This window comes from Vanellus vanellus, assembly GCF_965231255.1.
Source record: "Vanellus vanellus genome assembly, chromosome: 13".
NCBI lineage: Eukaryota > Metazoa > Chordata > Aves > Charadriiformes > Charadriidae > Vanellus > Vanellus vanellus.
Window position 1 is genome coordinate 21,894,713 of NC_138918.1, and position 15,199 is coordinate 21,909,911.

Here is a 15,199-nt window from a genome sequence, read left to right on the forward strand (position 1 = left end):
TTAGTCCAAGGAACATGAACCTGGGTTTGGAGGAGCAGAGACTTCCTGCATGTGTCCACTGGTACCCCTGTACCAGCTCATCTCTGGTTCTGACCTGCTTGTGTTCCTGCTGGGAGGCTGCATCTCCCAGCCCATGTGTCTTAAACACGTGTCCCTGCAGACAAGCCACTCATAAGCAATAGTGTGGAGATGTATGAGGTCTGGACATCAGTGCATGCCTGTGGTGGGTCAGGAGAAGGGTTGGTTTCACCAGAAATGTGGAGGTCAAGCAGCACTGGCAGAAGCAGACATGTATAATTAAATGTTCTTACTTTTTTAGCTCCCAGAGGAAGAAGAGGTTGGAAGAAATTTTATGCTGTGCTTAAAGGGACCGTCCTTTATTTACAAAAGGTAATCATGGTGGACTATCCCATTTGCTGTTTCATGGTGTCTCCAAAGCAGTCATGCTGTCCTACGCAGGAGACCCATAGATGCATGTAGAGGCGAATCCATGCCCTAATGCATACATGGACATCTACAGAGCTCTTCCAGAGACCAGTATACAGAACTGGAGGATGCCATCATCTTTGATGGTGGTGTTCATGCTAAGGGCACTATTCACAGCCTCAAAAGAGGGCCATACAGCAAGCAGCATGAAAGAGGGAACATTGAGGCAAGAGTTCTGCAGAAGTGCCCCAGCAAGTGGTAGCTGTTAGGGAGGCTGAATGAAGAGATGATATGGAATAGGTGAAATGGGATGTTGGTGAGACACGCGATAGGAAGCTGAAGAGGCTTAGTATCAGACCAGTCTTATCCTGCCTATTGTTTTATTTGCTAGCCTAGATCTGATTATGAGCAGCTTCACTGAGTCTGGTATGGACCATGCTTAAAGTTTCTCTTCTCCTTCAGGACCTTGCTGAGCTGGGTCCTTCCATGGGTTGCCAAGTGACACTTCCTGCCTGTCTTCACCTCTGTTTATTCTCTAGTCAACACAAGTATTATTCTCTAGTCAACACAAGTATAAATCCTAGGTCCTCATGGGAGGCAAAGTCACCATGGAAGAGCTTCCCTGCACGCTATAGCATTCAGCTTGCTGCCTTTCAAGATACTTGGATGCTAGGAGGATTTTCATGGATAGTCTTTTCTGTGGGAAAATTCAAGGAATCTGGATAGGGGCTCACTTGAATGTCAGTGTGAGCCAGCCAGGGATGCCAAATGTCTGTTCATCATGCAACAGCATAACCCACTGAACTAGGTCTGAACTACCTTAGTAGCACATGGTGTGCAGTAACCCATTGAACTCACCTTGCTGGAACAGCACTCCCTGTGGGTAGATGTTCCTATGTATTGCAGTATTATCTCCAAAGCAATGAGAGTAAACAAACATTGGATTATATAAGAAAGGCAAAAGGATCCTCAGGGCAACATAGAATTATGACTCAGAGCTGGTAGCACACCCCAATGATTCTCGTGTTGTGCCAGATCCTATGGCACGTCACAAAGCCAACAGAAATCTGGCAGCAGCCGATCGTAATTTACAGTATGGGTTGCCGCTAGCCAAGTGGTATTTTTACAGCTTTGACATTCTCTTCTGTAGCTGAGGGAAGCTGCAGCATACAGGAGATCCCAGATCTTCTCCAGCCCTCTAAGTGTGGTGGTCTTCAAGTCAGAGGCACTCTTCTTATATCTCAGTCTCTTGTCTCATTATAAGTCTCCAGAGTCCACCAAAGAGGTCCGCATGCTGACCATGGTGATGCATGAGGATTTAACTTGTACAGAGCTACCATCACCATTTAATTTTAGGACAGTTCTTCTATGCAAAAAAAAAAAAAAGGCAATTTCATCAAAATCACAGGAACTATTTGGATCTAAATGATTTTTTCACCAAGGACTTCTAGGGCATGTCTCTTAGATGAGTCTGTTGAGGGGGTATATATTTGGAATGAAATACACTTTCAGGACAGAATTTTCTTCCCATGCTGGACCAAAATTCAGTTTACTTAAGATTTTCTTGACTGGTTGGACAGCACCAGGAGCCATGAAGCAAACACTAAGTGTCATTGCTCCTCAGTGGGCAGAGGGGTTGGGTTTTCTTTGCTGTACAAGGCTAGCAGCAGTAACCATCCAGACTGTTATGTTAATGTAGTTTATCATGTTAGTACTAGATGTTTAGAATTTAAAAAGAGAGTGAGGATGAGATTGACATAGCAGTTAGAAGACCAACATTCTTATCTGGGTGACCCTCAGGAGAAAATGGTTGAGAGACTGAGGGCCTTCTTTATGGACAAGGACTGAAGAAGCAAAACACCTAAGATTTGGCTAGGTTATGAAAGTGTCTGATAAATAACAGCCATGACTGATGTGCAGGAGGGACCGGAATTGCCAAGGGTGCCCCAAGGAAGCAGCATTTGGAACAACAAAAATTAACCTGAGGAACGTTTGGGCAAAGAGGGATTTCTTCGTCATGAGCTGCTGCCAGAATTTATATGGTCCTCTTCAGAGGATTCCTTGGGCTGGGCTTGGCTGTAGACAATCTCTATCAGGCTTGCAGAGACAGGACAGAAGGATGAGTCCACAAAGACAAAGTCCTTGCCCTGCCACTTCCAAACATTCCCAGCACCGCGAGAGTGGATAAACATCCACCTGCCTTGTCGAGTCTTAGTGCAATTTCTTGCCAATGGGTTGGTTTGCAGAACAAGAGAGTTGCACAATACAGGAAGGAAATGATGTGACAGCCTCCCAAGCTCTCAGCGGAAGATGCCTGCAGATAAACATAAAGTAGAACCTGGCTTGAGCACAAATCACTGGGAAAAGATTCTCTTATGTGAAGAAAGAGGAGAAAGTACCTGCTTCCAGACCCACCTGACACCATGGAGCACAGGTTCAGCCTGCTCCAGTTTTTCACTGTGACCAAACCAGGGGTCTAGACTTTAATAGGAAATTCCTATAAGTTTAACAATAAACTCTAACCAATTTGGTTTTGGGGAGGTAGTTGAGTGGAAATAAGAGTGAGAGAGAGGGGGAAGGGGAAGGAGCGCCTGGGAAGACAGATGTATAGAAAAGATGAATGGCCAGATACAGAGAGAGGTGGATGTAAGATAGGCAGAAGAGAGGGTGGGTGGGTGGACAGGTAGAAGTCAGTCTGTTAGAAGCAATTCAGGCAGCAGCCATAAACCTGCTGATGTAGAGATGTCACATGTCATTGACTTGCCAGTGTTAATTGCTGGATTAGTATGTTCTAGCACAGTCTGCTGAAGCAATTGCTTGATCCCCTAAATGGATGCAGCACAGTCTTGAGGAAGAAATGCAGGCTTGGGAGCAGAGCACACCTCTCCTGCGCTCTCATCTGTACTGGGCACTGACTCACTTGGTGGCCTTTGGCAACTTACTTCATCTCTGTGAAACAGGCATAATAACCCTTAATCACCACACACAGAGGGGTGTTGAGAGGAATGATGGAGAGGTATAAAGCATGATGTGCTTTTATATGGAAGTACTGGAAAGGGTACAGGTCTTCCCACAGGGCCTGCCCTTGCAGCTCCCAACCATGAAGGAGTTCCCAGCGCAGCCCTGAGCCATGGATGCTGTCCCATGCAGGCAAGCCCTTGCCATGGTAGTGCTACTTGGAGCGCCGAGTTCATGACCCAATTGAAAATGGTGCAGTGGTCAGTTTTCCACATTGAATGGTTTGATTAGGCTGGTAGATGTGAGCTGAAGAAAAGGAAAAAGAGGAAAACCCACTCACAAGCCAGAGCATGAGACATCTCTGTAGCTCCATGTCCATATTCACATCACTGCTCAGTGTGCTGAATCCACAGGAGAGGGCTGCAGGACCAGTGCACTGGGCTCTCTCACCCCATCCAGGTGCCCTACGAAGGCAGGCACAAGAGGTACATACCTTTTCTTGACAAAACAAGCTTTGAGCTGGGGAGGTCATATTAGTGGTGGATCTCCCACCACCTGCTGGCAGGGCTGGGCAGCAGGGGAGAACTGGCATCAGAAGAGTGAACCAAAGACACTACATAGCACTGCCACGGCAGAAACTAAGACCAGGCAAGGGGGTGGTCCATGCATGTTTAAGCAGAGCCTTTGTGCAGGTGGGAGAGGCACACGTCTGTCTACACCATCAACATTAAAAGCTGAAAGTGAGTGAAATGAATTTAGAGGGATTCTGAAACAAAATGCCCATAGCTGAGCTCAATTCCTGCAGAAGACATCCCCAAAATCGACCCTGAAATTTGATAACCCCCACCATCCTACACCTGGAGAAGCAAGGGAAATATAAACATGTCACCATTCAGGGTCAGGGGGCTAAGGGTAACTGGGATGGTGTGGCACAGCGTATCTTGCCCGTTTCACAGTGACAAGTACCTGTGTGAACAGTGCGGGACACATAAGACAAAAATTCAACAGTTCAGTGATACCAAATTAACCCCTCTGCCAGGAAACATATAGCAGGATAACACCATGAAAAAGGTGAGAGTGAGGTTAGCGGTACTATAGTATGGACAAAACATTACCTGAAGTTGCTCCGAATGCGATACTGCTTATGTTTTAGTATAAATCAGTTTCTTTGAGATTTAAACCTGTGTTACTATTATGTTTTTGGACACGTCTCTTCCTCAGCAGCAGTTTATGCACACACTTAAACTGACATCAAAGCTCAGAAAGGGAGTGAGGCAAAACGTAGAGAGACTGCTGGAGGCTTTGGAGCAGAGCTGACATGCTTTGTTGAAGGGCAATGGGATTATTCTCCAGGGGAAGGCTACGCGGTGTAGCCTACACTGCGGTGTAGTGTTGGGCACCGTGATGCCTCCAGCCGTGTGTGGGTGGCATCATACAGCCTTGGAGCTGTTTGCAGAGGGAGCCTGTTTAAGAGCACACAGAGGTCTCTCAGCATTGGCAGCCGTCCGTATCATCATGACTATGGCAGCACAAGCTCATCCTAAGATGAGCTTCGTGGCAGAGCTGGCCCATGCAGAAGTGAGCCTCCAGCATCATGCACTCCTGCAAAGGCAGTCTGTTTCCACCAGCCGGGAGGCAGAAGGTAGAGACAACCTGCTTCGTTCAACCTTATGCTGATTTACTGAGCCCAGCGTTAGAAAAAGAAGAAGATTTATCTTTTCCTTACACCTACATAGATGCCTGTGAGCCTGAAATCAGTAGAGGCAATACATGATGATACCATTCAAGGTGAAGATCTGCATTAGTCAAACCAGTTCACAGCCATGGCAGTTTCTCCTTGTTACATGCCGTTAAGCCTAGCTATTTGCACTGTGTTTTCAGAAAGCTTATCTTGAAATAAGAGATCATGGGCATCGCAGTCAGATTTATTCAGATCCAAAGAGCTTCAGCCTTGGAAAAACATCCAGAATTGAAAGTTTCTCTGCAATATTTGAGGCCTGAGCAGCAATGTCTTCCTCAAGCAACTATTTCTTTCCAAGTGGGGTAACGTATTATGTCCTCATAAGGCAAAGCATTTGTTTTTCTTTGTTAAAAGGCTAACGGCCCATTCCTCTGGCTACTGAAATCCCCACTGTGGAAAGGTCATCTATACTGCCCTGCAGCACAGCCCATGGGAATGTCACCCTGAACGCAGGGTCCTCTGCTGGAAAGCCAGGGCTTTTCTTTGGGGTTCACCCTTAAGAAGGCAGTTGCATGAGGCCGGAGCCCATGCCAGACATTTCTGGCCTCAGGGCATTTCTTTGCACAAGGCCAAGTATCACGTGCTGGTGAACACAGTATGGCAACCACTCTCCCGGATGGGATGATTGCTTCTAAAAAGGAGGGAAGGAAAGGCTTCAGAAGCTTATTTCCCATCAGGAGAAAGGGTCTGGGTGAGCCATATTCATGGGCTGGGGAGTGCTGGTCTCTGGTGCTCTGAAGAGCAACAGAGGGAAGACCTTTCTGACCCTACACCAGGGAACAGCCTTACTGACCAGGGTTGGCAACCAGGAGACTGTAGCATGGCTTTTCCCTGAATGGCTGGATTGGTACCACCAGGACACAGGAAAATAAACATTTTTTTTTTGCAAATCTGTAGAACAGACCAAGCTCTAGCTTGAAACCTAAGGAGGGGCTGGGACACATAGACCAGGACCATCAGACAGAGCCACCCCTGCGCTGACAGCCAAGGACAGTCAAGGAAAGCAAAACATAAAAGCGAGTTAGTCCAGTAAGTTTGCACTATAATCAGCAGGGCAGGGCAGGCCCTTCCAGGGATACCCTCTCCTGACGTGGCTTCTAACATGGTCAGGGGTGGTGTGGTCATGGTGTGTTTTAGCCAGGGCCAGGTTTTCTTACATCCGTATATCTATCCATGCATGCATCCATCCACCTGTCCATCCTTCTATCCCACCAGCCGGTTGGACCAGCTGTTGAACTGGCAAGGGCGCAGAGTGGGAAGGAGGGTATTGCTTTAAGTGGCTGGGAGCTCAGTCACTGAGAAAGAGAAGGGTAAACACAGGATTGATTGAACTCCTTTTTTTTTTTTTTTTTCATAAAAAGTGCTGTGCCAAGATCATCCTTTCAGAGTCCCGTGTTCAGTGTTTTCTATCTGTTTATAAAATATATACATACATAGTTATTGCTACATTCCCTGCTTGTGTGAAATTGTCCTTCGGTGGAGCAAGTAAAGCAGGAATACAGGGAATGCTGCTGTGATTTGCAAGTGCCAGTCTAATGAATTACGTGAGGGACCATGCCAAAGGGGTACACATACTAAAGAGAGGCCAAGCGTGGTTCAAATGGGCCATGCTCAGTCCGGCAACAGCCCAGCAAGCCCCACACCTGCACAGAGGTGCACTGGCTGCAGGAATGCTGCTGTTCCAGGGCTGCCCGAGACGGTGCAAAACCAGAGCCCTGATCCTCCCGCCACACAAAGCTGCAGCACCAGGGCAGGCACTCGCTGATACCTGCCGACAACCAGGAGTTGCATCCTGGCTTGAGCTCTGCGCTATGGGTGAAGCTCTGCAGAAACCTGGCCCTGTCTTGTGCCTTCCCCCAAAGCCTCAGGCATGTGCCGTGTTAGAGATAACTATTGATAATTATGTTTAAAACTTTCATCTCCTTCTTCACATCTTCCCAGTGAACTTAATGATGGAAGAAGTTGCCAGATGTTAATTATTATCATTATCAGCTCCTCGCATTTACTGTACAAAGCAGTGCTTTTCCTGGTCTTGGCACTCTGTGATTATAGCACAGAGAGAAAGGCAAGTTCATTAAAGTAGCCCGCAAATGTTAGTGTTGTCATTATCCAATTAACATTCCTGTTCACAGGATGAATATAAACCTGACAAAGACCTCTCTGAAGTGGATTTGAAAAACGCCATCCGTGTGCACCACGCCTTAGCCACGAAAGCCTCTGATTACAGCAAGAAGTCCAACGTGCTCAAGCTGAAGACAGCTGACTGGAGAGTCTTCCTCTTCCAGGCCCCGTAAGTACCAGCTCTTCCTGCAGAGCCTGGATGGGCAGCATGACCTCCAGCCACCTGGCCAGATCAATACATGCCTTAGGGGAAAAACCTAGGGGCGGGACGGGACGGGGGAAGAAGGTGCTGAGCAGGAGGGCTGAGGGTGAGGTCTATAAGGCTGTGCAAAGGACTTGGCCATGGGGTCACAGTTTCTACCGGTCACTTTTGGTCCTGGAGGTCCTTTCTCATCTGTCACCAAGGTGGGCTGAGCAGGATGGGCTGGGATGTAAAGGGCTGAGTAAAGGGCTCCCCTTACTAACTTCTGTTGTCAGTCTGTTGTTGTCTATCAACAAAAATCTATACGGTGCATTGAACTAAGGAGCTGATGGTTCCCCTTGCCAGCTTTTGATGGGGGACCTGTCTAAAGCTCATTAAAGAAGTCTCCCCAGCCAGGTTTATCTTCTTTCTTTGTCAGTCTATTGCAGAGGAAAGTTGCTCTGCTGATAAGTGTCAAGTGTGATTGAGTCATCTTCTGTCTGAAGTTTTTCTTGTCTCCTGCTGAGATAGGTGACGTTGTAAGTTGGGCTGGGGTATGAATGTCAAGCTAAAGTTTGACATCTGAATTTGTGCAGTGAAAACCCACTCAAAGGCTGGGGGGAGCAGCGCCTGAACAGATCTGATGAGGAACCCTGGGCAGTGTCCCACGAATGACACAAATGAGGGGTCCACTCTGCTCCGTGGGACCTCTGTTTTGTGGCTTTCACTCTCCAAAGAGCAGGATATCCTTGGCCCTTGCACCATGCTACCTCTCCCCAGCTCCTCAGTGAATGCAACCAGAGATGATGAGGAAGACAGGACTTCCAGGGCTTCAAGAGGCAGACAACAGCCCTGAAATCATTAAGGCACTGTAACAGAGCCAATTAAGCAGTGTTTTCCTCTGTTCACAACCCAGGGTGGCACAGAAATGGCTTCAAAGCATGGGCCTCTTGAGAGTGGCTGGCTCTGGGGCTGTTCTGAGATGGCTGGTCCTGGGTCAGGAGCATTTACAGACACCTCTTCTCTTCTCTCCTCCTTCATAACAGAAGTAAGGAAGAAATGCTCTCCTGGATCCTGCGAATCAACCTTGTTGCTGCCATTTTCTCTGCCCCAGCCTTCCCAGCTGCAATCTGCTCCATGAAGAAGTTCTGCCGCCCGCTCCTGCCTTCGTCCATGACAAAGCTGTGCCAGGTAAAGCGTGAGAGAAGGGGTGATGGAGGGGTGCCCAGCACTCACCAGCCCTTTGTCATGCAGCTCAGGCTGAGCCCGTCTGCAGCTCCCCCAGCTCCTACCTGATAGACACATTCAGGGCAGTGGAATGGGTGACTTGGACAGTCGGTGACAAATCCCAGTGTCTGGCCAATGCTTCCTTTGCAATGGCTATAAAGCAACCCTATGCACACACTCCTGGCTGTATGGCTGTTGGCTCTGGCTTGTTTATTGGTCTTTTCCCATCACATCCCAGCACCTTTCTGCTACTGGAGTAGAAACAGCTGGTGCTACTGAGCCCATGAGGTGGCAACAGCCCTGCTTTATTGTGTAACATGGGTCTCAGAAGTGGCACCCTGTTGTTTCTCATGTCACAAAGCCACAGACAAAGGGGAACTCCGAGTCCCACTCAGTGGTGGAAGGTTTTCTGGAAACAAGGGGGCATGGTGCACCAGACCATGGCTGCCTAAGGCTCAGTTAACCAAGAGCAACGGGCAGCTGCCATCCACAGAGTAGCTTTTGTTTGCACTGTCCAGGGAAAGCCCAACATGCCTTGGCATCTCCAAAAAGTAGGGACACACTGCCACTGGCCCCCAGCAAAGGGGAGGACAGCCTGAAACATCAGGGCAGAGACACAGCCCCTCTCTGTTGAACCAGATGTGGCCAGATGTCACCTTTCTCAGACCCCAGTGGGGAGGGTACTTTTATCTCAAAAAAGAGCAGGATAAGCCACTCTTGGGATACCACTGGTTCTGCCTGACTGTTAAAGGATGCAGAACATTTCATGTCTATGATGCTAAAGAAGCCCAGGTGCCAAAGGAATCCACTCTTGGCACTTGCAATACACGAGTTTTGATCTTCCTCAAATACCTGTGTTTCAGCTGCTCCTTATCAGATGAATTTGCAAGTGAACTGCACACCTTTGGCTCCAGCACAATAACTAAGCTTACGTCCTTGCAGATACAGATCCCACATTAACAGGCAGGCGGTGCACTTGGGTGTTGCACGCCTGCATTTTAATACCTGACATGCTTCTCTCGGCAGGAGGAACAGCTGAGGTCTCATGAAAATAAAATGAAGCAGATTGCAGACGAATTAGCAGAGCATAAATTACATCCTGTAGAGAAGAGCCTCAAGTCAAAAGAGGCTGAGGAATACAGACTTAAAGAACATTACCTAATATTTGAGGTAAAGGAACTTTCATCTTTTCTGTGATAAATGATACCTTGGCTGATTGAGGAGAACTAAGAACTCCGGAGTGGATGCTGTGAGCCTGGGAGAGCGTGAAAGGAGAGAGAAGGATGAGGGTTCACAAGCTGGATGGGTGTCTCGGGGAAGCGGCAAGTCTCACTGTTTTGCACAGAAGCTAAAAAAAGAAATAACAGATATTTCCTCCCTTCTGTGATTTCTAACCAGAGGAGGGGAAAACTGATGAGAGAAATAAAGTCTTCATTTAGTGTGCTGAAACTTGACATTTCCTCAGGTCCTGAGTAAGAAAGTGGTTTGGTTCTTGGTGCGCATCAGTCATTTTCAGCAACATTAATAAAAAGCTAAGGGGAGAATTAATCTTGTTTTGCTGCAACCGTTTCTGTAAATAAAGCCGAAAGTATGTTACAGCTGATAACAGAACCTTTGAGGGTGCATTTAGCTAAGTTTAAACTCTCTGCAGTTTGTTCCAATGAGAGCTGGTGTGATTCCTGCCACATATATGTCAGTGGGAAGGGACTGATGGAGGCCTCTAGTCCTGCTTCCAGCAGGAGCTTGGATTATTCCCAGTATTAGCCCAGGCTGAGCCTGTCATTTTGTGGTCGAGTCCCAGAAATCTCCAAGGATGGAAATGTGCCTCCTCCATCATAGCAGGGCTGCACCGCCTTTTTGTGTAACGCCCAGCCTGATTCTCCAGAGCAGATCTGTTGGTCTGGTTTTGCCTCCAGTATCCACTTTATACAATCAGAGTGGCAGCTGAGACCCATAAGAGAGTCTTGCACAACACTCCCCTTTCTCCTCAAGCCTTTCAATAATGGGTTGATCAGTCTTTGCAGGCTTTGCATAGACCAGGCATTGTGCTGTGGTTAAAGAGTACTTGTTGGGTATGACTAGTGGGTTCCTGACAATATAGGTTGGGTTTTCCTGCAGTAGCAGATGGAATTGCCTCTGCTTTCCATGCATGCCGTGGCCTGTCCCTGTTCCCAGGCTCTCTGTTCCCTTTTCCCCTGCAGAAAAGCCGCTATGAGACATACATCAACCTGCTGTGCATGAAGATAAAAGTTGGGACAGATGACCTGGAGAGAATTGAAACCAGTTTCTTCAAGGTGGAAGCTGACGACATTGCTTTGCGGAAGACACATTCAAGTCCATCCTTGAGCCAAGGGCACATGTCCATCAGCTGTAAGGCAGAAAAGGACATTTTAGAGCAGAACACTTAACAAGGAACACGTGCACAGGGAGGATGAACTGGCGATGCTTTGCGCTCCTGGACTAAATTGATGAGCACAATTTTACCTAGGAAATTACATGAGCAAAACCATAGACGTGTATCATATGGTGATTGCTCTAGTGGAAGAAATCAAAGAAGCTTTAGTTGACACTCTCTGGCAATGCTCTGTCATTTCAGCATCATAGACACACCATCTACATCCCCAACAGCACCAGTGGCTTTTCTTTCCCTCCTACCACAGCCTGCACAACAAAGGGATATGCTGGTTCTCCCAGGGCCAGGTTGCTCTGTTGTTCACCAGCCCTCTCTCTCCTCCTCCTTCTCTCCCTGGAGTCCCCACAGTTCCCGGCAGTGCAGGAAACTCAGCCGAGATGATGGTCTGTGGCACCACCAGCGCTCCCAGAGAAGGGCACAGAGTGGCAGGGAGCATGTCCCTCCACCGAGAGGAGCGCTGTTCAGCACATCGCGATAGGATGGGCTATCATGAGCTAGTCACTGACCAAGCGAGAGGCGTCTTCAGCACAGCATGTGGGAATGTAATCTGCCCACAGCAGGAGAGGCCTGAAGTGCCCTCTGTCACCTTATCCTTTTTATATATATATACATATGAATATATATAAATAAATATATATATATCAGGAAACTTTAATGTGGGTTTTTAACCTCAGTGTGCAGGTAAAGGCAAGCTGCCTGGGGGAGACACTGGGAACCATGGACGGTCTGTCTAACCCACCAGGATGTTTTAAAAAATGCAGTAGCCTATGTATCTTTCCTGCCCCCCCCCCCCCCCCCTTTTTTGTTTTTACTCAAATGGAAATCCCACCTGGCTTTGCTGTGAATCATTGCTCTCCTGTTCCTGCTTGTTCAGACAAACTGGCCAAGTGGCTGCTTATTTAGCATCCATGGTGTCCGCCACTTTGGGTTCGAGGCGCAATTGGAGCCATGCTTCAGGTCCAGCTGAACCTTTCTGTGCAGGAGAGATTCCACCTCCCCATCTATGTTGTACTTCCTCCATTTTGCGATGCACACGCTATACTCTTTTTAAGCGGGGATTTGTGTTTCTGTTCCTTTCTGCTGTCTGTGGTCCAATGATTTACTGTTGTACTAGAAGTGATTCCTCTGCATTTCAATGCCACAACTGTCCTCCCACACTTTATTTATTTATTTCACAGTTCGGTTTGGCCCTTTTTCTCAGATTGCTTTTCCTTCCCCTAGGTGCATTCACAGTAATCAAGTTCCAGTTTTGAAGGATCTTGTAGCTGCTAATTACAGTCATTTATTGTTTATGTTTTGCAGCATTTTTTTAAGCAAACAAAATGAGATTTATTTGGACCTTTAACGTTTGAGAGCCTATGGACTACTGTTTTCCATGATGGTTCATGACACTAAAAACCTCTGCCCTACTTTGTCACCTCTTCTTTTATCTCTGTTTCTTTGTACAGTTTGATAGTTTATTTGAAATGATGCACTAAGAATCATGTAAAAAAGAATAACAATAAAGCTGAATCTGTTGGTAAAGAGAATTGGTCTGAAGTACAGTTCCACCATGTGCTGGATTGGTCCCAGACTTGACAGCCCTAGATGGCCAGGCTGAAACAGATCTCCACCAGTGCCTGCCACATGAAAGCCAGGTTCCTATGGACAGACAGCACCAGAAAATCGCAATGCCGTTCCACGAGTAAGGTACCAGTCCACCCATCCTCCTGCGGGCTGAAAGCAGTGGCCTGTGCTTTGGATGGATGGCTCACTGGTGTGAGGACAGGTGTGGACAGATGGGTTGCTTTGAGAACACATTCAGGTAATTTCCCGCTATCTGGTGCATCCCAGTTCTATCTGTCCACATGCAGCCTAGAGGTTTAATGGGAGGAGAAAGATACCAACATCTTCATTGGTGGTTGGAGATCCTCTGGGAACTGTTCCAACAGGAGCCCGTGGCTATTCAGTGTCATGGCTGTTTCTCCAAGGCATCATGTGCTTTGCTGTGTCAGGTACTGTACAGACATCCCTTCCACTGAAGACCTCCAAAATGCTGCCACTCACATGAAGCATCTGATGCCCAGGCTCATGGTGGAAGCCTGGGGGAAAGCCAGGCCCGACTCTTGCTCTCCAAAATACCGGTAATATTTTGTACCTCAGCCTGTCCTCTCTGACCATCCCCTCCATGAGGCGACGACATGTCCAGTATGTTTGAGGAAGCCACCAAGAGCAGCTCAATCCCCCATGTTGAAGGTGCCAGTCCTTGGTCAGGAGTAAATTGCAGGGAAAAGCAGGATCTTGCAAAGTCTCCTCCAGGCACCAGGAAAGGGCTTCAGAGCCATGAGACTCACCACCCAATGCATGTGGAAAGGGGTGGCAGCTGGGGCTAAACAGCTAAGAGGGTTAAATTATCGACAACCAGCAGTTTGCCCTGATGGGCAAGTACTGATCTGGGTGCATATGCATATGCAGATGTGGTGAGCATCTTACCTACAAGAGGGCAATGAGAACACCTAAAAATGCCTTGTTTAACCAACCTGCAGCCTCAGCTTGTGACCAGGAAGAAAATGCTTTTTTTCTCCCTCTTTTCCCTCCCCAGAGGCGAAGGACTCAGCCACCCACCACTGAGAGAGAAAAGCAGCATCTCAGAGGAATTAAGCATCCACATATTTTTCTCCTCCTGAAGGTCCCCAAATGCACTTTCTGGCACAGCCCCAGCCTGTGCCAGGCCCTCCAGCAGGCAGCACGGCTGCTCCGGGTCCCAGACAGCATCCCCTGATAGTGCTGGTTCACTGCCAGGACCCTTCTCCTGGACACAACCTGACATCAAATTCGTTTTAGAGGGGCTTTTTTGGGGTGGTGAGGCTTTGCAATCCCAAAGCCAGGATCCGGTGCTCCTCTCCTGCTTGCGTCACCCCATCTGTGTCCACGGAGCAATTCCCTCCCCTCTGGGAAGGGCAGCAAAGGCATCGTACATGCAGAGCAGAGCCGGCAGCAGGCTTCGGTGGCTCCCCCCACCTGTGAAAATTGCTGTAAAATATTTACAGCCAAACCCTAGGAATACACATGGCTGGAAATGAGAGGTCTAAAAATAAACCAGCCAGGGGAAAAGGAGAGAGATACAGGCTTTCTTCAGAGGCAATGGGAAAGAAAATTGAAGTAGTGGAACTGCCTCCAAATACAGAGGACAGCTACAGGAATCAAGGGGGACGTTGAACAAGAAATCACCACAAGAAATCATGAGGCTGCCATGGCTCAGAGCTAGCGCTGTCTCAGCAGATGCAGAGCATCACAGCCCCCTGCAAAACACGGAGCAGTAAAACACCCCCCTGCGTTGGGGCAGCGCTGGGCAAACCCTCAGCTCCTTTCTGAGGGCCTCAGAGAGCAGGCCATGGTGGTGATGCCTGGTGTGGATAAGTTCCACCGAGTCACACCCCAAGGTTTAGCCACACCGTTGCTCTGCACCCCAGCCCAGAGCGTGGCAGTGGGAGGCCCAAAAGCTTGCAGCCTTCTTGTAATGCAGATGCTGGTGTGCCAGCCCGGTGTGGACTTCACCATGAACAGAGCTCACCAGCTCACAGATGCTGAGAAGAGCCACACAGGGACACGGGGTTGCTTTGGGAACCCAAAGACCCTCCATCTCTTTCTTCTATGTGGCTGGTTTCCCCAGGAATCCTCACTCTTGGTGACCTCACACACATGTCCCTTCCATGGGGTCAGGTGATCTCTTCCCATCTCACCACAGTCCAAGAGCTGCTGGAGGAGATAAGTTGGGGGACCAAAAGGAATGGGGAGTCACAGCCTGTCCCAAGAGCAACAGGAGGGTGGAGAGCTGCACGGTACTGCTGCTTTCATCCAGCAAGGCTTGGGCGTGTGCAGAAGTGGGGCATGATGTGTCAAAAGGTTACATGGCAAATGTGACCCAAATGTCACTTGACATGTGACAAATGTGACCCAAATGTCACTTGACCCTACTGCCTTTATCCCCAGTCCTAGACATCTAAGATCTCCTTTGCACACTGCTGTTGAGTCACATGGGCCCTGTGGCAGGAGGGCAGGATCCTTTCAGGGCCTTTCACCTTTTGGGAAATCATTGTCCAGATGTCTTTATTCAGGGTGAAGTGCTGAGCCCTCTGGTCTGGCTGGAGTC

The 15,199-nt window shown here is 48.3% G+C and overlaps 1 protein-coding gene across 1 annotated transcript in view; it reads left to right on the forward strand.

The window, feature by feature from the left end:
• Positions 1-11,109, forward strand: part of PSD2 (pleckstrin and Sec7 domain containing 2) — a gene marked incomplete at its 5' end in the record, with an annotated part of 44,998 nt that extends 33,889 nt beyond the window's left edge. Inside the window, 5 exons of the mRNA XM_082489975.1 lie at positions 320-390; positions 7,258-7,415; positions 8,474-8,618; positions 9,681-9,824; positions 10,856-11,109. Of these exons, the coding sequence (XP_082346101.1) occupies positions 320-390; positions 7,258-7,415; positions 8,474-8,618; positions 9,681-9,824; positions 10,856-11,062 (725 nt within the window). The 3' untranslated portion in view covers positions 11,063-11,109. The remainder of the gene's footprint in view (positions 1-319; positions 391-7,257; positions 7,416-8,473; positions 8,619-9,680; positions 9,825-10,855) is intronic.
• Positions 11,110-15,199: the final 4,090 nt, after the last annotated feature.